At 39.5% G+C, this 20,282-nt stretch overlaps 2 protein-coding genes across 2 annotated transcripts; one reads left to right on the top strand and one right to left on the bottom strand.

Moving 5' to 3' along the window:
• Nucleotides 1–683: 683 nt before the first annotated feature.
• On the bottom strand, nucleotides 684–3,802 carry LOC109486154 (E3 ubiquitin-protein ligase RNF170-like). The gene is made up of 5 exons (XM_019789858.1): nucleotides 3,565–3,802; nucleotides 2,761–2,948; nucleotides 2,120–2,193; nucleotides 1,704–1,817; nucleotides 684–1,400 (listed from the first exon to the last, which is right to left on the bottom strand). The coding sequence occupies exons 1-5, from the start codon at nucleotides 3,792–3,794 to the stop codon at nucleotides 1,110–1,112; spliced, it is 897 nt and encodes a 298-aa protein (XP_019645417.1). The 5' UTR covers nucleotides 3,795–3,802; the 3' UTR covers nucleotides 684–1,109.
• Nucleotides 3,803–3,923: 121 nt separating this feature from the next.
• On the top strand, nucleotides 3,924–20,235 carry LOC109486193 (protein Hook homolog). Its single transcript, XM_019789908.1, has 24 exons — nucleotides 3,924–4,196; nucleotides 6,156–6,241; nucleotides 6,507–6,579; nucleotides 7,048–7,098; nucleotides 7,623–7,755; nucleotides 7,977–8,044; nucleotides 8,234–8,320; nucleotides 8,522–8,670; nucleotides 10,672–10,751; nucleotides 11,327–11,391; nucleotides 11,623–11,706; nucleotides 11,914–11,956; nucleotides 12,139–12,224; nucleotides 12,672–12,836; nucleotides 13,258–13,327; nucleotides 13,576–13,654; nucleotides 13,809–13,949; nucleotides 15,035–15,128; nucleotides 17,374–17,408; nucleotides 17,753–17,835; nucleotides 18,381–18,481; nucleotides 19,031–19,135; nucleotides 19,283–19,354; nucleotides 20,056–20,235. The coding sequence occupies exons 1-24, from the start codon at nucleotides 4,158–4,160 to the stop codon at nucleotides 20,218–20,220; spliced, it is 2,154 nt and encodes a 717-aa protein (XP_019645467.1). The 5' UTR covers nucleotides 3,924–4,157; the 3' UTR covers nucleotides 20,221–20,235.
• Nucleotides 20,236–20,282: the final 47 nt, after the last annotated feature.

Raw genomic sequence — 20,282 nt, 5'->3', positions numbered from 1 at the left:
TGATAACATATTTCAAATGGTAGATGATGGTGTCTAGTCAAAGGTGGTAAGTATTTTAACAGATATCAGACGTCTGGATACATCTAGCAGTGTTACCATGTATCTGCAAGACGTATCAAAAGACTGAGCAGTAATCTTAAATATACAATTTCACAGGAGAAATGAAACAACATGCTGAACTTCATATCATGGTATACTTCAGGGTCAGAAGCTTGATGGTTATACAGATGCTGTATATGTTCTTGCCTTTGGAGTTGATGATATCTCCTAACATTACAAGAGCCTTTCCAAAATGACCTGAAATTTGGATGTTTCTACACTTGTAATGTTGAAAAGGCACCTTTTAAATTTTATGCAAAACCTCAGTAAATACTACAGCTACTGGGACTTGTTTGTTCTGCATAACTGACAGCTCAGTCCACTGTGTCAGTATGTCTAGTTATTGCACTTTGCTGTGTATTAGTGTCAATTTTATTGCCAGTATTGCCATGGTTTTTATAAGGCAACATGGTATTGGAGGAATAGTATAACCCAGGAATCTGTTACGTCCTCCTATTCTATTAAGTTCAGTGCAACTGCATGTCCCTTATCCAAAACTTACACTGATTTCCTTGTTTGTAAAGTTGTTCTGTAAGTATGTATAACTCAGAGAAACTTAAAAACATTTCTTCTCTTTCTCCTTTTTTCTGTCATGTACCACATGGCAGATGAAGTTTACAGGAGCCCATCACAAGTCTTATTTGGTTGTCCTCTTCACAGATGATGTAAATGTTCAACCATAGCTTTCTCTCGTCTTCCATATATGACTGGCTTTTATATCAGTCTTGTTTCATCTTATGATTTGGTTACAAACTTGAAGAAAAAGTCATTTTTCCTTCACCCTGCCTCTCCCCATACAAAAGTGTAATGGTTCATTCCTAATTTACCTCTCTCCTGTTAGCCACAAAGTTCTTGTTTATTATTGAGTCATGTGTTAACTTTATCCTGTCCCTCCCCATGTGATGACCAAAATGGTCCATCCCAAGGCTCACCAATAAGGTCCTGTACATGATTGTCATGTATTCTTTACTCCTCCACCCTGTCCCTCCCTATATGATGGCCCAAATGGTTCACTCCACATCCCCTCCCAGGCCCATCTCTCCCCTATTGGCCACGAAGGTCCTGTACATGATTGACACATAGATCAGCAACACCAGGATGACAAAAACATCGTCCACCAACCCAAGGAGGCCAAACGCTCCTTCCGGGATGATGTCCAGTGGTGAAATGAAGTACAAAATGGCACCGAGGAGGATGAGGAACACCCGTACGCGAAACATCATGACTAGTCCGCCAACGGTGAACAGCTCAATGAAAGCGTGGCGTAGCAAGGTCGGAAGGTCATACAGGTAATCCAGCAGCTGGAGGGGGCAAAAGTCAAAGATCAGAGGTCAAAAACACTTCACACATAAACTTATCTATCTGACAAAGCAATTCAATTATCCAAAACCAACCAATGATAAACATGTAGGCACATTATCCACACACATACCGGTAAGTCATTATGCTAATGAGACAACCTTTCTCCTGTAGCAGATGAACAAGCAAAATACAGACATGTTTTGCAAAAAGCAAGACTTAATGTCAGCTACTATACATGTATATATATTGGCCAGTATGTACAAAACAACAGTACAATAGCCTGAAAAAATACCACCACATACCGGCCTGGGTTCTCCAGAGTATCTTCTGTTGTAAGCGTTTATCTCTCCAGCCATCTGTACCAAGTCATCTGACCCATTCTCTTCTTCAGTAAAGAGCGGTAGCAACAGAGTCACCTGATGAAACAGTAACATGAAATGTGTCAGAAGAAGCAATGGGAAGCCTTTACTTGAAAGAAGTGACACCCCATTGGCAGTGGCAGCTACCAAATTCACACACATTAATATATATGGTGAAATAGGTCTAAATCCCTCCTGCTATAAAATTGCAACATGATGTAACCCAACACTAGTTACCATGGTGACAGACATCTGGTTCAGGTCATTGACGTTATTTGTTTGAAAAAGAAGAAGAGAAAACAAAGCAAAAACAGTATGTTTTCCTTTGGTAAACATAATGAAAGACACTCTGTACTCACAGTTTGTCTGCAGACAGGACAGCCCACTGCTCCCAGCCACCTTCCATGTCTCCAGTACATCAGGATACAGTTAGCTGTGCAGCAATGACAAATAGACATAGCTTCTGTCATTCAACCATCAAATGCAGTAAGTCAGCCTACAAAAATGACATGGAACAACACCCGGTTAAATACAACTTCAGGATACTGGATCATCCACAGAAACCTACAATGATGATCAGCTAAGAGGGGAAGTCAACAGGAGCGGCCTCAACTGGACTGACATCCTACCTGGCTGTAGATGCTATGCTGTGCTATGCTATGCTCAAAAATAAGCACAGGAACTGTTTCAATCTTTGTTCTAAAATGAAGCATATCATGTATCTAGAAGAATATATGGAATTGAATTTTCTTTCCACGCAACAAAATTCTGGCTCATCAAATGTATACCCCAATCTTGTCCTTCTTTGAGATAACTGATCTAATTTAAATTGCTCTGACCATGTGACCTTACTTCTTGCAATATAAACATTAGAGGTCAAATATGGTTGTTCTAACTTGGTCAGAAATTTGTTGTGTCTGCATTTTGCTGTGTCTTATAATGTTATTCCCCAACATAGATAAACTATCGAATTGCTGACTTGAATTTTATCCTGACTGACCACAAAAGACATGTCCACAGTTTGTTTCCACAGCAAAGTTGGTGTTCTCCATACAGATGGGACACTGCCCGTCATTGGTGAACCTGGGCTGTCTGTCCTGCTCATCGTCCAATCCCAGCTGCTGTCTCGCCTCGTGGAGGCGTGTCCTGTGATCAGGGTGGATGGTAGTTCCCATGGCCTGCTGTTGGCTGGTTCAGAGGGGAGGAACCAGAAATATTATTTGTACTTATAAACCGGCTTTTCTGAAAATTCTCCAGTGTCACTGGCAAAAGGTATTGGATGCTACCTGAAATGTTTCCAAAATCATATCCAGTTGGTTGAGTAACTGTTTTTTTGGTGTATCTTATTAACTGGATGTCTAACCTTCACTGATGAATCAGAAATATTGTTTTTGTTGATTACATGGAATATTGTCCCAACTTGTACATTGTATTAGATTTTATCTAAGTATGTAAGAGTAACTTGTTCTTCTGTTGTTATGAATAAATTATTATTTACATGTTAAACTACTAAATGAGGAATATGTTGATACATTTTGGGACACATTGTGTGATACTACTAGTATGTGTGTCAACAACAAAATTGAATTTGAAACATTGTCATTGTAATTCCCAAATACTTTGTGTGTACCCCCACATATGCTTCACGTACTTCCAACTGTTCAAGACGCTAGACGCTGACATATAAGACTTGAAAGTTCTCAAATGTCTAGCGTCGTTCTTACTTGTCTATCAAAATATGCTGTGAAAGTGTAAGTAAGTAACATGACGTGTACACGCCCCCCTCCCCCCATGCGATACTCACTTCCATCTGTACAGTACGGAGCCTAACGACACCATCATCATGCCCACCATCAGGCTGATGTACACCAGCTCGTCCCCGATCCCCTCCACTAACGTCCCGGTAACCGGACCGCCCATGTCGTCCAGCACGTCCTCCATAATCCGGAGAAATCCGGACGCACCTGTAGCTTCCAAATCCCAAATCCGGAAGTGGACTGACCAGAAATGTTTTGATAAGTACGCATGCGTCATGACCTTTAGGTTTTGGTATATTAGGGATGAACCATTTTAGATCAAAGTTGGGTGGAAACAAAGGATGTGATTCAAGTTTACTTGGACCAAAATAAGAATTTTTACTTTATAACCATACAAAATACGATTAACTATATCATTTGACATCTTTTGTTGACCAGTTTTCTCAATACATCCATGTTCAGACGAGTCCAACAGAGTTAACGTACAGTCCCCAGAGATTGCGTACTAGGCGGGTTGTCGGTTTCCTCCCAAAATCGCAGATCGGCGAAAACGTCGGAATTTCCCCATGATCTGATCACTTCAACCGGAATTTCAAACGATTAGAGCCGAGAGAAGAACATAGAAGCCGCCAGGGTCGCCATGGACAAGACGGAGCTGTGCGAGTGCCTGGTACAGTGGGTAAGTTTGCGTGTGTGACTGCGTGGCAGATACACTAGCCTAGTTTGAGGAAAGGGGGGGGGGGGCTCTGTCTGCAAACAACTTGGGGCATCTGTTACCATCACGAGATATTGAGGATACAAAGTTCTTTTATCAGATGACGGTTCGTGATCAGGAAGTGAAGAAAAGCCCTGGACTCACGCAGCCACAACACGGAGACTACACACGTCCAGACAACTCCTAATGTTTTGTTTACGTCGTAATCGAATTTAAAAACGTTGGAATTTTGCTTTCATCTTTTGACATTAGAATAATAGGGGTGTTTGTGTAGTTTATGTGGAGAATTTTGAGTTTCAGACGACGTGTTATGTTGTTATATGATATCATAAGTTGTAAAGTCGTTGGAAATTCTGAATCATACAAATTTCAAAGGTCAAAACTTGTGACCTTAGAAGGATAAGTTGTCTTCCAGGCATAGTTTTGACTATCCTGCAACTTTTTAGTTATGCTACAGCCATATAATTTGCGATTTTGCTTTAAGTTCCATAAGTTACCGTGGCGTTTGAAATATGAGAACAGAAACAAATGATATTGAATAATTATTTACAAGTTAAACTTGTAAATGAGAAATATGTTTCTACATTTTGGGACACATTGTCTGATATAGGTCAAATAGACGGATGTATGTATTATGAAATGGGAACTGTCAACAACAAGATTGAAATATACAAACACAGGGCTTCTCATGCCATAAACATATGAATATGTAGAGAAGATGATGCTTTATTTCAATGTTTGTAGAATTATGTGGAAGCAAAACTATTGAGGAACATGACTAAACATTTCAGTGACATCACAATACCAACTACAATGTCATGACCATTTACTGAGAAAACGTCTTCTGTTACCAGTCTTACACAACTGTTTTCCTCTGTTAAACATGAAGTCAGTCTCCAGTTTTGCAGGACAGAATTGCATTGGGCCTTTGGGGGTTCCCTCATTTTATAATTAGACCTCTTCCGAAGTCTTCGTGTGTTAATGTTTCTTTGCCATCTATTTAAGGATTCATACATAAGGTACAGATATGTTTTTACATGTTTTCAAGCATAAAATTTTGATTAAAACTGTGATATGAACACCACATGCGAAATTCTCATAATATATCATGATACAGTAAGGGAAAAACAGCTGCAGATTTCGGTGAGAACTAGGACACCTTATGCAACTGCTGATGTCTGGACATTCTTATCTGTTGCTAAAGTCAACATTGCAATCATCTGAAGTGGCTATGATGTAAAGACACAGTAAATATTGTGCTGTGGAGTCTGTAACCAATAAAATTTAACATTTGGTAGATGTTGAAAAGTTTACCACAATGCATCCCAATCATTGTAACATTAATAAGTTAGTCCCTGTAACTTAGTGTAAGTAATGACAGTCTATATCTGCATGACTTAACTTTGTCCTATGTACTCAAGAGAATTAAAAAAAACTCTGTCACCACTGCTGAGGTAAAAGGTCAATTGAAGATACTGTGTCATGCAAAACTGACTAAATGTCAGGAAGGAATAGATGCAGTGTTCTAGCCAACATGCATCTTTCTGTCATGTGACAGAATTTTGCCATTTATGATGGACAACATTTGTCTAATCCTTCATCTTTGATAGACAAAAATCAGCATGTAATTTATGAAAAGAGATGTCATTAAACTAAGCTTATGTCTATGATGTGCCAGCAAAATTTGCCCCTCAAAATGCAGGAAATAGCGTTTCTCTGAGAGTGGAGATTTAAAAAATTTCCCGGGGGAGCATGCATCGGGCGGGGGGGCCCTTTGGCACTGGACATAATGTTACATCAAACAAAATTGATATGACAGAAAAAAATTCACAATGGCTAGAACACTGCTTTTGCAGTTGTATATTGACGTTAAACAAATCAGACAGAATGTCTGGGTCTCTGACATCTTGTCTCCTTCCCTAGCTGCAGACATTTAACCTGAACGCCCCACATAAAACAGTGGAGGATCTCGGTGATGGGGTTGCAATGAGTGAAGCACTGTGTCAGATGTAAGTATTCGATCATTCTATTTCATTCTTGATTCCCAAATAGATATGAAATAAAATTGGGAATGACTTTATTTTTAGTAGTGAGTATTAGTACAGTACTTGGTTAAGATATGTCCAGTGTGAGAAGTTTCTTGGCTTCCATGCATTAAATAATACTAGTATGCAATTTTACCTGACATCCATCTAGTAATCAAAACATTTAGAGAATTGGTGACTGAACAGTCATTCTAACACTATGCGACATGTGTCTCTGTCCCTCCCTCAGTGCCCCAGATTATTTCAGTGAGGCCTGGTTTGGCAAGATAAAACAGGATGCAGGGGAAAACTGGAGACTCAGGGTGAGTTGGGCTGAAAATCTCATTTCATTTTCATTTCATTTTCATTTAAAAAAGACGTACTAATGATACTACATGTAATAATCATCGGCAGATGTAGCTGTGATTCTGACACTTTAATAATTGTTGATCTCTTCGGTCTTCCCTTTTTTTCTTCCCAGTGAACCTCAAGAGATATTTGACATGTTAAAAAATGGACTATAGACATGTTTGCCACTTCTGTTTATACACATGTACATTATGTACTGTCTGTCACTTCTGTTATTAAACAGAAAAATTAAGATGGCAGACACATACATGTATGTATGTAATTCTACAGAGGCATTCACCAGAAAATGAACTGACGCCATAGTGTTTGTTACAGTTAGCCATTTGTACAAATTGAAAGTTTTATTCATATATATCATTGTGGATAGTATTTTTGCTAATGGTTGCCTTACTTTGTTTTGTTGTATTGTTTCATCTCCACAGATGAGTAATTTGAAGAAGGTTCTTACAGGAGTGCTGGACTATTACAGTGAGGTAAGCAAAAGTTTTGTGTGTTTCCATTGTTTTTGGTACATGTAACTGTTGGTGATTTTCCAATAAAAATTGATTGTCAGGCCTAGGAAAAAAAAAGTTGTAATTCCTGTTTCCCAACCAACCCTAGAAAAAACTGCAGACCCTAGTCTTTCTTTGTTTGGACACCTGCAAGGGACATAAATTTTTCGAGCTGATCGACCTTTTCTAGGTCCATGATATGACACCTGAGTGATGAAACATTGTACAATCAGTTTTCCAACATTGTCATTAAAGATGAAAATGTCCTCATGCACATTTTACTTTGTTAAACTGTTGTATAAGTTGGATCACTAGATATCGCCAAAGTCTAAGAAAAGAAGAAAAAAAATATAATCCCTACCTACTGACCCTAATTTTTTCAGGACTGAAACAGGAATCATAACATTTTTTTCCTTGGCCTTATGCTAAATGCCACTCCAACATTCCACTGTATATTTTGTATATTTCAATGTACAAATTTGTTCTATATCTCTTACCTTCATTAGGTTCTTGGACAACAGATAAATGACTTCACCCTCCCAGATGTGACGTCCATTGCTGAGCACTATGATGTGGAGGAGATGGGCCGACTGTTACAGCTCATCCTGGGGTGTGCTGTCAACTGTGATCGTAAACAGGGTGAGATAGCTCAGACACAAACAAATAAACAAACAAACAATTTTATAGATTTCACCTGGTACGAGTTATCATTACATGTTCTTTCAAATTTGACAGCACCCAAGGACATATCAGTGAAAATGTTTTGTAACAACCTGATACATTGTATTTGTATACATATCATATGCATACATGTAGCTAAATTGCATAATGATGTATTCCCATTTTCGTTCGTGTTCCAGAGTATATCCAGAACATCATGGGGATGGAAGAGGCAGTGCAACATGCAGTCATGAATGCCATTCAGGAGGTTGGTGGATGTAGTTGGTAGAAGTTCCTTGTGTTCAATATAGTATATGAGACTCCATGATGGAAACACTATAATTTGCTTCCAGGTCAATAAGCCACACAAAAAGATTTACTTGATATAGCTGTTTTTATCCTTTTAACCATCATTTTAACAATGGTAGGTTACAAATATGCCTGTTCTTCCTTGCAGCTGATGAACAAAGAGGCACCTGCTTCACCTGGAGTCCTGCCAGAGGTGGAGAAACAGCTGAGAGACACCATGGAAGAATTGAATGAGGTGAGCTACAGTCTGTACATCTATCTTTTACTCTTCCAGATCTTGATATTATAAGTTTTCTGTCATACATATAACTGGTGGATATTTTCATAACTGTAAAGTTGGATATGCTGTGTAAGCATTGAAATCCAAGATTGTGGACTGTGTGCTTGAAGTGTGACAGCTGCTGAATGTATAATGAGGTTGTGTTGCACCTGACAGGTACGGGCTGCGAAAGAGGAGATTGCCCAGCGCTGTCATGAGTTAGACATGCAGGTGCAGCAGCTGATGGAGGAAAACACACTCATGAAGGTGGAGAAGGATGAACTGTCCGACAAAGTCAACCAGGTGGACGGATATGAAGACACCAGGTACATAGGAAGAGACCGGTGGGGGAAGGGTTAAAGTAGTTGGGATATTGGAACATGGAGTATGTCATTAATTCAGGGCTTGAAATACTTTTTTTTCCGCTTACCTGCACTGGTGTACGCAACATGAAAAATTACTTGCACAAGATAAATTTTACCTGCACTCAGGTAGACATCAGAAATACCTGCACAGCTCCAATTTTACCTGCACTAAACTGCACATACCCAGTACATGGACCAGTGCAGGTTAGGTGCAGGAAGAGTCAAGAAATACCTGCACAGCTCCAATTTTACCTGCACTAACCTGCATATACACAGTACATGGACCAGTGCAGGTTAGGTGCAGATAGACATCAGAAATGCCTGCACAGTTCCAATTTTACCTGCACTACTGGTAACCAGCATGTGCACCCAGTATTTCGAGCCCTGCATTAGTCAAGTCACGGTTTAGATGCAAAGATGGTTGGGAGGGGGGCTAGTTGTTAAAGGGATACCAGAAATCTTACAAAGAAACAGGTAAATCATATTTCAATTGTTAAGATCCTGTGGACTTTTGATTTATCTTGTTTTAAAGTACATTTTTCTGTTACTGTTATATTGCTTTTTTAGAAGTGCCTTATTGTCTATTTGTGCCTCTTGGATTTTCCCAAATATTCTCTTCCCTGTATGACTTGCTCTGACGTCTGGTTTCTCCTCTGTTCTGTTGTGTTGTTTGTTCTGTCACAACGTTCTGCCTTCTGTCGACACCATCCTCCAGCTTTATAGAAACCATTCTGAGCGACGCCAGGTAAAAGCCATTCTCCTCATCAGGCATTGAAATCACTTAGCAGCCGCCAGGGCTCGAAATTCATTTTTGGGAATAGGTGCACTGGTGTAACCAACATAAAACAAAAACTAATTTTGTTTCATTTCTAAAGAAAAGTACTACAACAAAGATTTTCCTATTTTTCTGACACCAGAATATGCTGTATAGTATAGTACATTTAGCATCTTTACATATGTAAACCTATAAAAATGACCAGACTACCCACAGAAAAAATTGGGTGCACAGCTCTAATTTTGGGTGCATTAAGGTGCACATGCACCCAGTATTTCGAGCCCTGCATTGAAATGAATTATCAGCCACTGTTGCACATTGCGCAATCTGGCTAAACATTACGTAAGTTGCCCAGTGTTACCTATAGTTCCCAGCCCAGAGCTATTCCCATGATTATTCGGTAGTACACTGTCAAAGCTGTTGAAACATCTGATTTTAGTCTAAAATTTGAAAACCCATTGCTCTTAAGACAAACCTCAACCAAAAGAAGACTGGGCAACCTTTATTTCCAACATCAATTTTATTACATACCCCCTCCTTCTGCATTGAAATTTTGAAGCCTAGAAAAATTGTTTGACTGATAAGCTTTTGAAATTTTGGACTATACTTTTTGAGTTGTTGAAGGAGAGAGGACCTCAAAGTTGTTGTTTTTCACCACTTTCACTGTGACTTTGATATGAGTTTATAGAATTTGTTACTTTGAGAATCCTATATTATTTCTTTGACAACAATTTTATCTCTAGTACTGCAATAAGACTGCACGTCGGTAGAACATACTTCACCTGTGCGCAACCCGTAATGTATTGTGCATAGCACTTCAGAAGAGCATTTAAGGTTTTATTCGGGTATACATGTATAAGGTTAACATCGGATCCCCTCTGTAGTTTCCAACTGTTACATTGGAAAAGATATTGTCTGCAACAGGCAAAAATGACCAAAAACCCAACAAATACTGAAAAATCAAGGTTTCGTGCTGGCGTAGTATGTTCTGCCGACGTGCTCAGTAAGACATATTTTAGCTGGTACTAATATTATTCAACTGTGTATCTATAAACAGTATATGATACATAGTGTATGTTGTCATAGGTATTTGATTAACTTTGGAAAGACTTCTGAAATTGGGGCAATCTGCACCACACTGCTAATTTTTGCAGTTTTGTTGAGTGACATGTTTGTGGACCCTGCAGCACCCCAGCAGGCAGACGGTACATCCAGCTGACACATCAGGTGGAACAACTGCAGGAGGAGACCTACAGGCTAGAGACAGGTCAGCCACATCAGCCCAAAATGTCTCATTAGGCCACACTGATTTGATTTCATGAATTACATTCGTGCATCGCCTAGTTCTAGCCATTCTCCATAGTCCATGGTAGCTAGCGACAATAGGGAGCCGGCGGTAACTACAGAGGATGGCACCCAGGCTGCTGAAGCTCCACGGAACTCATACTCAGTACCTTACCGATTCATAGCAATGTAAATGCTGCAAAAGGCTAGAATGTGCCAGCTTGTTGTAAAAGTCGCCATGTACATGTACTACCGCAGATTCACAATACCAGCTTTGTATTCCTGTGGTTTACAGGCAATTTTTTTTTGGCTGGAATTATTTTTATTCGCCCGCTCGCACTAGTTTGGGGGTCTTCAGAGGATGTCATCCATAAGATTAAGTCAGTGTGGCCTTAGTAAGAAGTAAATGAGTGATGTAGATATTTTAGCAGTTTCAGATATTGTACCACATTAATGGTTCTCTAAGGAGCTTTTAGATCATTTAGATCAGTTTTGAATTTCAATTTAAATTCAAACACAATTCTCTTATTGAAAGTTATTTCACCCCCCTCCCCACAGGGCGAGATGAATACCGACTGAAATGTGAAGAAATGGAGAAGGAGATTCTGGACCTTGCAGGAAAGGTGAGACAGAACGTTTTTGACCTTTAGAAATCCATTAGTATGAGAGGTTACAATAGTATGGTATGAAATTCTTGAAATAAAGTACACACAGTACATTTGTGTACTGAAGAACATGGGTCACAGTGTCCAGCAAGTAAATGTATGGATTTGGGAAGAAATTGCAACAGTGACTGAGAGTGATATTATGTTGCTATACTTACTTTACTCATGCTGCCCTTCTCCCTCCCCCAGAATGAAGAGCTGATGGCTCTGGCTGCAGAGACACAGCTGCTGAAGGATGAGATGGACATACTCAGGCAGTCTGCTGAGAAAACGGTCAGTAAAATAAAAATAAATGCCTTTTTCACTTCTGTAGAAACTCAGTGGGAGAAGGAAATTGTTGTGTACCAGTCATATTGTGGGGAATGTCCCATAGAACTAAACATGATGATAAATTACATGTTACTTGAAAAAAACAAAAAACTTGTCAATCTTTCATCTTGAACTTTTGTTTCTTATGCTCACAAATGTTTTCTTTTACAGTCCAAGTATGAGCAGACAATAGAAACATACAAGAAAAAATTGGGTGAGTCAGATTTAAATGGAATGTTGAAAAATGTAGATGTAAAATACATCCAAGACTCCTGTACATCATACATTACTGCTAAAAGAACTGTTCTGATTGTATTTGAAGTCTATTATGACAATTCTTTCTGATTATGTGTGCTCCTTAATAAACATGTATAAATGGTGACTTGTATTTTCCAGAGGACTTGGCTGACTTGAGGAGAACAGTGAGAATCCTGGAGGAAAAGAACACGACTTACATGCAGCAAACAGTTGAACTAGAAGAGGTGAGCATTATAAGAACACAGGATTATGTTTAGAGGTAAAACTTTTGATCCAGCACAAAGAAGTTCTCTCACCTAGAGCTTTCGACCAATCAGTAGACTAAACCAGTGAGGCTTGTCACTTGGCTTGTTTGAAGTGTGACGTCAACACAACACTGGATGTATTTCAAAGTTGGGAGGAAGGAGGGCTAGGTATAAAAGGAGGAGGTACATGTAGCACATCAACAACTGTATTGTACTTTGGGTGCACATAGTGAGTACCTTATTGTGTTAACTGTTTAGAAACTTCATAATTAATTGTCCTTTCTTTATTCATAGAAAGTACATGTACTGTCATGGTTGATTAGATACTGTATGGTAATGCAGAAAAAATCCTGACAAAAAAATACAAAAGAAATGGATTAGTGCCTGAAAGCACCATCTGATGATGATTGTGTTTTTTCTTGAAAGGAACTGAGAAAAGCGAACACACTGCGCTCCCAGCTGGACATGTATAAGAAACAGGTTCAGGAGTTACACAGCAAGGTGTCAGAGGAGACCAAGAGGGCAGACAAGGCAGCGTTCGAGCTGAAAAGATCAACAGAAAAACTGGACACTGTTCAGAAGGAGAAACAGGTAAGTCATTGTCAGCATTCTTTTGCATGGTATGATACGGTATGTCCCAGAAAATTCTAGAAACAAGAATGTTTTACTTTTGAGTATTTGGATTAGGGTCTTCAGATGTAGGAGTAAGAGCATAGATAAGCATGCTATGTCCCATTTGCAGTTTAGAAATACATTAGATTTAGGATTAGATTTAGGTTTATAGTGATTGATCAGTGTCACACTGTTGTAGGAATTATTTTGAACTCTGCCTAATCTCCAAGCAGATCTTTTGGTGGGGGTAAGACAGTATCATATTGGCCAGTCTGTAACCATTTCCCCACCCAAGTGGTTGGTGGTGGTAGAGACATAAAAAGGCCATATGTAAAAAGCAAGCGATCTTCCACCATCAACCTCTGCTTGGAGAGTAAACTCTGCCCACTATATTTTACAGAGAATAGTCAATGAACGAGACACCTTAAAGGAGACAAACGAGGAACTACATTGCATGCAGCTTCAGCAGGGTAAGGCTTCTTATGTTTACCTTCACATAAGGAAAACATATTGTTTATTGTTTTTACAGTTTCTTCTTCCTCTCCAAACAAATAAAGTCAATGACCTGAACCAGACGTCTCTCTCCATGGTAACGGGTGGTGTTTGGTTACATACTGTAGCAGAACAGTGTTGAAGACTGTATGACTTGCTACTACAAAACTACCATTGTATACTTGATAAAATTACTTTCATTGATAAATGTGTTTTATTTCCACAGGGTCTCTAGCAGGCATTGGTAGTAATGTGGAGTCCCCTGTTGGCTCCCCCATCCCAGAAGTGGTACCACCCGAAATTAAGTAAGTGCTACCTAATGTTTCCAAATGATGTCATGAGACGAGAATGTTTGTCAACAAGTTGTTTCACATGTTGTGTTGTGTTGTAGTAAGAGGAAGCCAACCAGATGAGTAGCAGAGTTGTTGACTTGTTTACCTCTGTTTTTGTTTACTCCAGAGAGAAGCTGATTCGCCTGCAGCACGAGAACAAGATGTTGAAGCTGAAAGCGGAAGGTTCGGATGACGAGAGACTGGCGGTCTCCCAGGCCATGTTGGACGACGCTAACGCCAGAACCAACGAACTGGAGACAGAGAACAGGTGGGGAGTGTGGCTGGGGAGGGGGTTACAGGGCTCCAAATACTAGGTGCTTGTGCACCTTAGTGCACCCAAATTTGGAGCTGTGCACCCAATTTTTTTCTGTTTAGGCCACACCAAGTAAATTTTATGGATGACGTCCTTTGGAGACCCTAAATCTAATGCGAGAGGGCGAAAAAAAACAAGAAGGGCCCTAAAAAACAAGATGCCTAGATTAGAAATATTGCACTGCTGACAGGACCGTCCTGTCAGCAGTGCCGTTTTTGGAACTATTGACAGGATTTTTTTCAGTGCCTTCTTTTCTTTCATTTTTGTTTTAATTTTTTTAACCAGGCACAGGCTTTTGGCGTTACGGGTTTCACGTCAATCTGACAATTTGCGGCACTTTCTGGCAATTTGGTCATAGTTACAGGAAGCGAAATTTCTTGTTTTTTTTCTAGGTACAGGCCAAAATCAATGCGCGCGCGGACGTCATCCATAAAATTTACTTGGTGTGGCCTTATGTATTGAAAGATGTTAAATGTAGTAGTGGGGGCATATTCAACATCTAAGTGTCAGAAAAATAATAAAATAATTGATGTAATACTTTTCTTTAGAAATGATACATAATAAGTTTTTTTCTGCCATTCTACTTTATTTTGTACATGTATGGTGCACCCAAAAATCTTTTTGCACACCCAACCTTTTTAGCTTGATTCATGCACTTAAGTCTTCTACTTCGAGGCAACCCTACCAGGCCACTTCGACAGTTTTGAATTACAGGGTTGTTAGTCTCAAATGCCCATTATTAGGCCTGCTTTGCATAATTAATGATGCACTTAACTGAATTTACCATGCCAACACAGAGGATAAATCACTTCAATCAGTGGGTGGGTCTAAAATAAGCTCTAATTTCCACCTATTAGTTGTGATCTGTTCAGTGTCTAGAGTTTGTACATATTTTGAGATACTTGTCAAAAATTCTTTTTCCGAGATTTCTGCTCATAATTATCTAATAAATGATAGTTATAAGGATATATGTATCCTCTTTCATCAAAGGCGTGTGTCATTTATGGCTTATTTTGTTCTGTTTAATTTGAAATGTACAGGTTGGCCAATCAGAGGATTCTGGAACTCCAAGGTCAGTTGGAGGACATGCAGACAGAACAGGAAGAGGTCGGGTCACCTGCTAAGGACCAGGATGTAAGTAACCTTTGCACTCTGACCTTTCCACTTCTGCAAGGTCTCTGGCGTAGACGATTTAGAAGATATTTTCTGTCAAGGGACATGATAGAAATGACCTTGAACTATTGCAGGTCTAGAACTATTGCAAGGTCAAATAAAAAGTATTTGCAGTAAGGTGGGTCATGGTGAAGAAGTATATGTATATGTAGAACAGTACTGTAAACCATCTACAAGTGGAAAGTAGGAGTGTTACTTTTCAATGTGAACAATTTCAGTGTTAAATAGTCATACATAATCTGTGATAGGAATTAACAACATCATCAAACCTATTCTAAATTCTCTCACATCAAACATATCTTACATGTATGTGTTAACATATTATTTCATGCTAACTTTGTCATTCATTATTTCCTGTTTAGTTCAGTTGTATACAGCAGACTTGTTACTTTGCTGCATGCATGACTTGTTTCAGCAGTTGCAGGTCAATAATCTTTTGCAAGAAGGTGCCATAGTGTTCCATCCTTCAGTGCATACGTCATATCGGTTGGAGTTCAGCATGCTTCTGCCAGAGGGTGCTGATGTGCAGCGCTCATATGTCATTCAGTTGTTTCTCCAACTGTGCCATGCATGTTCTAACTTGGTGTTTGTTTGTTTTCTTGCATGCCTTGTAAACAAATCTCAGGAGTTTGTAAGTATGAGTAAGGTTTTGTCTGTAGCTCAGAGCTTGCTGCTGCTGCTTGCAGTTTCCTTTTTTTTCCGCACAGCCGAAATTTCACTGCTTAATCCAGCGCCACTAACAACAGTGTGTAGTTTGTTTGCGTATTTAGAGTACCGAGATGGTTGTAAGTTGTCTGCGATCATTGCAGACTCTTTAAAGGCATCCAGTGCGGTTTTTAGGGCTTGGAAACCCAGTTTTTCAAAGCCAATATTCTAGTTACTTATCTACATACTGAGTTGAAATCACACTATCCTAATGTATATTGACCCTCATGGAGCAAAATTTCCCAAACCTCTGATGGAAAATGGTTACTAGAAGGGCCCTGGGCTGATATTTAGGGTACCACCCATAAAATAAAGGACTCATCTTGGGGCTTGTTTCTGCCCAAAGTATGAAATGCTGACTTAAATGTGCGTATGTGAAACAGTACGTGTCAATATCACAAAGATTGCCTTATTCAGAATATTTCCATTTTTGCTGTCCTGAAATCACATTGGATGCCTTTAAGTTCCACATTTGTAGTTTCTGTAGAAACTTGTGTGTATTCAGTAACTTTCAACTAGCACCAGAAATTATATACAAAATATTATTAGTACCCAGAATGGTTTTTAAGTTATAAGAAAATTTTCAGCAATAGCAAGGCTATTTGATCGCTAATCTGATGACTTATTTTCTTTTTTAATTTGCTGCTGGCTTTCTGAATTTACCATATTTGCAAGCAGTGCGTATTTGGTGAATTGGGTGATCAATGACACACAACCCACAGCTTACACTTTTTTGTCAATTGTTTTTGTTGAAGAATAGTCTTATTTGGAACATAAACAAGAGAAAAAGACCAAACACTTATTTGATTTTCACTTCAACAAATTCCTCTAAAGTTTCCCCATTGACTGATTTTAACTTAACTTTCTTCTACATGATTCTGGACTATGATACTGTGACACAGTGGACTAATGTTTGTCAGACCATCTCTTACATTTTTGTGGACTCTTAAAGTCTTATGTTTAAATGTTCGTCTTTTGACTTTTAACACTTACAACTATTTAGTGTGGTGTTGTGTTTAACCAATCAGTGTGTGCCTGGTGTGTGATGTCATCACCTCATTAACCAATCACAGACATGAGTCACAACCCTGATGAATGCTGGGAAATAATTTTGAGTGCCGTTTTTGAAGCCATCTTAACTGTACTTTTTGAAAAACAGAGCCCATCCAGCACCTAAAATGTCCTCATTGAAAAGGATGGTGGACAGCTCTGTATATGTATCCTATCTGTTCCACAGTTAGCAATGTTGAAGGAGGATGTTAAGCAGTACCGTAGGCTATTTAGCACCTTTAAAGCACCTGTAGAAGCACCTGCACCAGCACCTGGGTACACAGTCAGGTGGTGTGAAAAAGAAGGTGTTATTTCAGCAAAAGCTAGTGCAGTTATTTCTGAAAAGTGGTCAGCATCAAATAAAGAACATTGGCTGTATGGTATGTCTTGAAAGGCCAACTGTACACAATCATACATCAGATCATTGACTCAGCATCCTTCTCTTTTTCAGTCGGTTGCCTTGAGGAAAAAGCTTGAGGAACACATGTAAGTCTGTCCTTGCTGATTTTAAGTACAAAATGTACATAATAGGGTGGGGGCAATCTTTTGACATTGTAGATGTTACAGTGATGGAGCAATCGATACAAAATTGGGGAGAAGAAGTGTCCTTTTTGTGGACTTGTGGACTTACTTGTTCCACTTGTCTATTAGGTCTATTAGTTTGGTCTAATCTGTTAAGAGATATTGTAATATTTGACAATTCATATCTGATGAAATACACAGAAGTATTTAAGTAGTTAAGCTCCTTGCTGAGAAACAGGACTGTTTTTTTTAGCAATGATGAAAAGATGATTGGATGACATGATGATTGTTTCCTTGGATATTTTCAGGGAGAAGCTGAAAGATGCCGACTCCCAGCTGCAGAAGAAGAAGGAGTATATTGACAACCTGGAGCCTAAAGTCTCCTCCAGTGGTGAGGAATCAGACTTTCTTCCTACTGCTTAACCCATATTACCAAATTGAATAGAGAATTTGTAGCATCAATGTGTTGGAGGTTAAAGGCATCCAATACGATTGCAGGACGGGAGAACAAAAAATATTCTGGATGAGGAAATCTGTCTGATATTAATTGACATTCACTGCATTTTCGTCATCATTTCATACCTGAAGCATGTGAAATAACCCAAAATTAGGTCACCCATTTTTGGGTACTGCCAATAGACAAGCAATTATTTCCCATCAGGACATCCCATTCTTGCCTCACAGGTATCAGTGTACTATGGAATAGGGTTGATTAAAATTGATTGCTACATTTTAAAAAATGGCCAGAAAATTAACTTGACAATCCAATTTTGCTGCCCTGAAATTGGGTGCATTATAGTTTATAGTGCAATATAGTTGAGAACCCCTCTATTCTTCTGCCCTACCCAAGATTTCCTGACAATGAAAAGATACCTTGTATATCTAGTAATCTTACCATTTTGCTGGTTACGAGTTTTGCATCTGTATGTTCCACAGCGGAGAAGATCCAGCAGCTGCAGGAGATGTTGAATAAGAAGGATGATGACATGAAGGCCATGGAGGAGCGGTACAAGCGCTACCTGGAGAAGGCCAAGAGTGTGAGTAGTTATTTACTTATCAATTTAACTTATTAACTTTTCTGACAGACATATGGCTAGTTTTCTGATTTCCATCCAGCATCTAAGAGATCCTTCCTGTTGAAGATCTACCACAAACATCACTTACAATGTGGGTTCAAGTTGCATAACGGCAGGGTGTTTGACTCAGAACCAAGGTCCCGGGTTAGAGTCTTGCCATGCTGCTGATCTTGTGCCCTTTGGTAAGGCATAGAAAACATGACTTGTATGCTGAAAGTGCGAGAGTGGGCCCTGCCTTATCTGATTGATCATCCTTGGTGAGGTCGTGTGGCGTAAACAGTAGCGTATTTGGCTTAGAACCAAGAGGCCCTCCTACACGTCACTGATCTTGTACCCTTTGGAAAGACACTTTACATGACTTTTCTCACTTCACTCAGGTGGAAATGAGTACCTAGCTTCGGTTAGGGATGTCCCTCGGATAGGATGTTACGTGGAGGTTCCACACCCCATGCGGTTAACTGGTTATGCAAAACAAAAAAAAAATACTTACCTGGTTATTCTCTGTTAAAGGTCATTCGAACGCTGGACCCAAAGCAGAACCAGTCATCGACCCCAGAGGTGCAGGCACTGAAGAACCAGCTGACTGAGAAGGAACGACTTATCGACCATCTAGAGGTGGACAACAGTTCCTACTACTGTTGGAGGAATTTTGTTTTTGGAAGGATATGTGTCTGCATTGCTTTGAATAGAAGAATTGACTCAACTTCTTAACTTCTTGTTTATGCTTTATTTTGTGTTATAATTTGCTTTTGTTTTTTCCAGAGAGATCATGAGAAAGCCAAGTTGACGAGAGAGCAGGAAGAAAAACTGATTGTATCTGCCTGGTATAACATGGTGAGTAGTCAGCCAGGTTACAAAAGTAGTTACGCTGTATTTCTAAATGCTCACTGAATGCTCACTCAAAAGTACCAACATGCATAGGCACATGTAGTATGAAATACATTTGTAGTACTTGATATTACCGCTCTTAACCAATTTTTAATGGTTCATTCTTTTTCTATCCCCCACATTAGGCCTAGGAAAAAAATGTTATATTTCCTATTTCCTGACCGACCCTAAACTGCCGACCCTATCCTTTTTTTTGTGTAGACTCCTGCATGGGACATAAATTTTTCAAGCTGGTCGACCATTCTCTAGCTCCATGATCTGACACCTGAGTGATGAAACATCAAGCAATTGACAGTGAAAATGAAAGTATCCTCATGCAAGTTTTACTTTGTTACACTGTATTGTCTAATAAAAAGAACCTAATTTTCTTCAGGACTGAAACAGGAAACACAACATATATTTCCTAGAACCTATTTGATACCATGTCTTACTTGAGCTTCACAACTCAGATGTTGTATGCCCTATCCCACCAGGGTGCCAAGGAAAGCTGTAGAGGGCAGACTAGAAAGGCCAACATTTGCTTGGGAGCAAATACAGCATGTTTCAGTCCATCTCCAGAACACAATATATTTCATCCATACCATGGTACGAACTGAAATATAAAGTGAATTACAGGGTTCAATGTTGTTTGTGTCCGTTCCCACCAGGGTGCCCAGCTCCACAGGAAAGCCGTAGAGGGCAGACTGGCCAACGGAGGGCCGATGCAGGGGGGTCAGTCCTTCCTCGCACGGCAACGGCAGGCCACCTCGCGCCGGTCCACGGTCTCCACCACACATCCAGGTCACGCGAGGTCTGTAAACTTTGTCAACTGAGCCGGGCAACATGCACCAATGGGGTTTAACCGTTTATCAATTATGATTGTCAACTAGTTAAG

Source organism: Branchiostoma belcheri, unplaced genomic scaffold (assembly GCF_001625305.1).
Source record: "Branchiostoma belcheri isolate BF01 breed outbred unplaced genomic scaffold, Haploidv18h27 scaffold8, whole genome shotgun sequence".
Taxonomy (NCBI): Eukaryota; Metazoa; Chordata; class Leptocardii; order Amphioxiformes; family Branchiostomatidae; genus Branchiostoma; species Branchiostoma belcheri.
The sequence above is the reverse complement of the archived record's forward strand: the minus strand, read 5'-3'. Positions and strand labels throughout refer to the sequence as shown.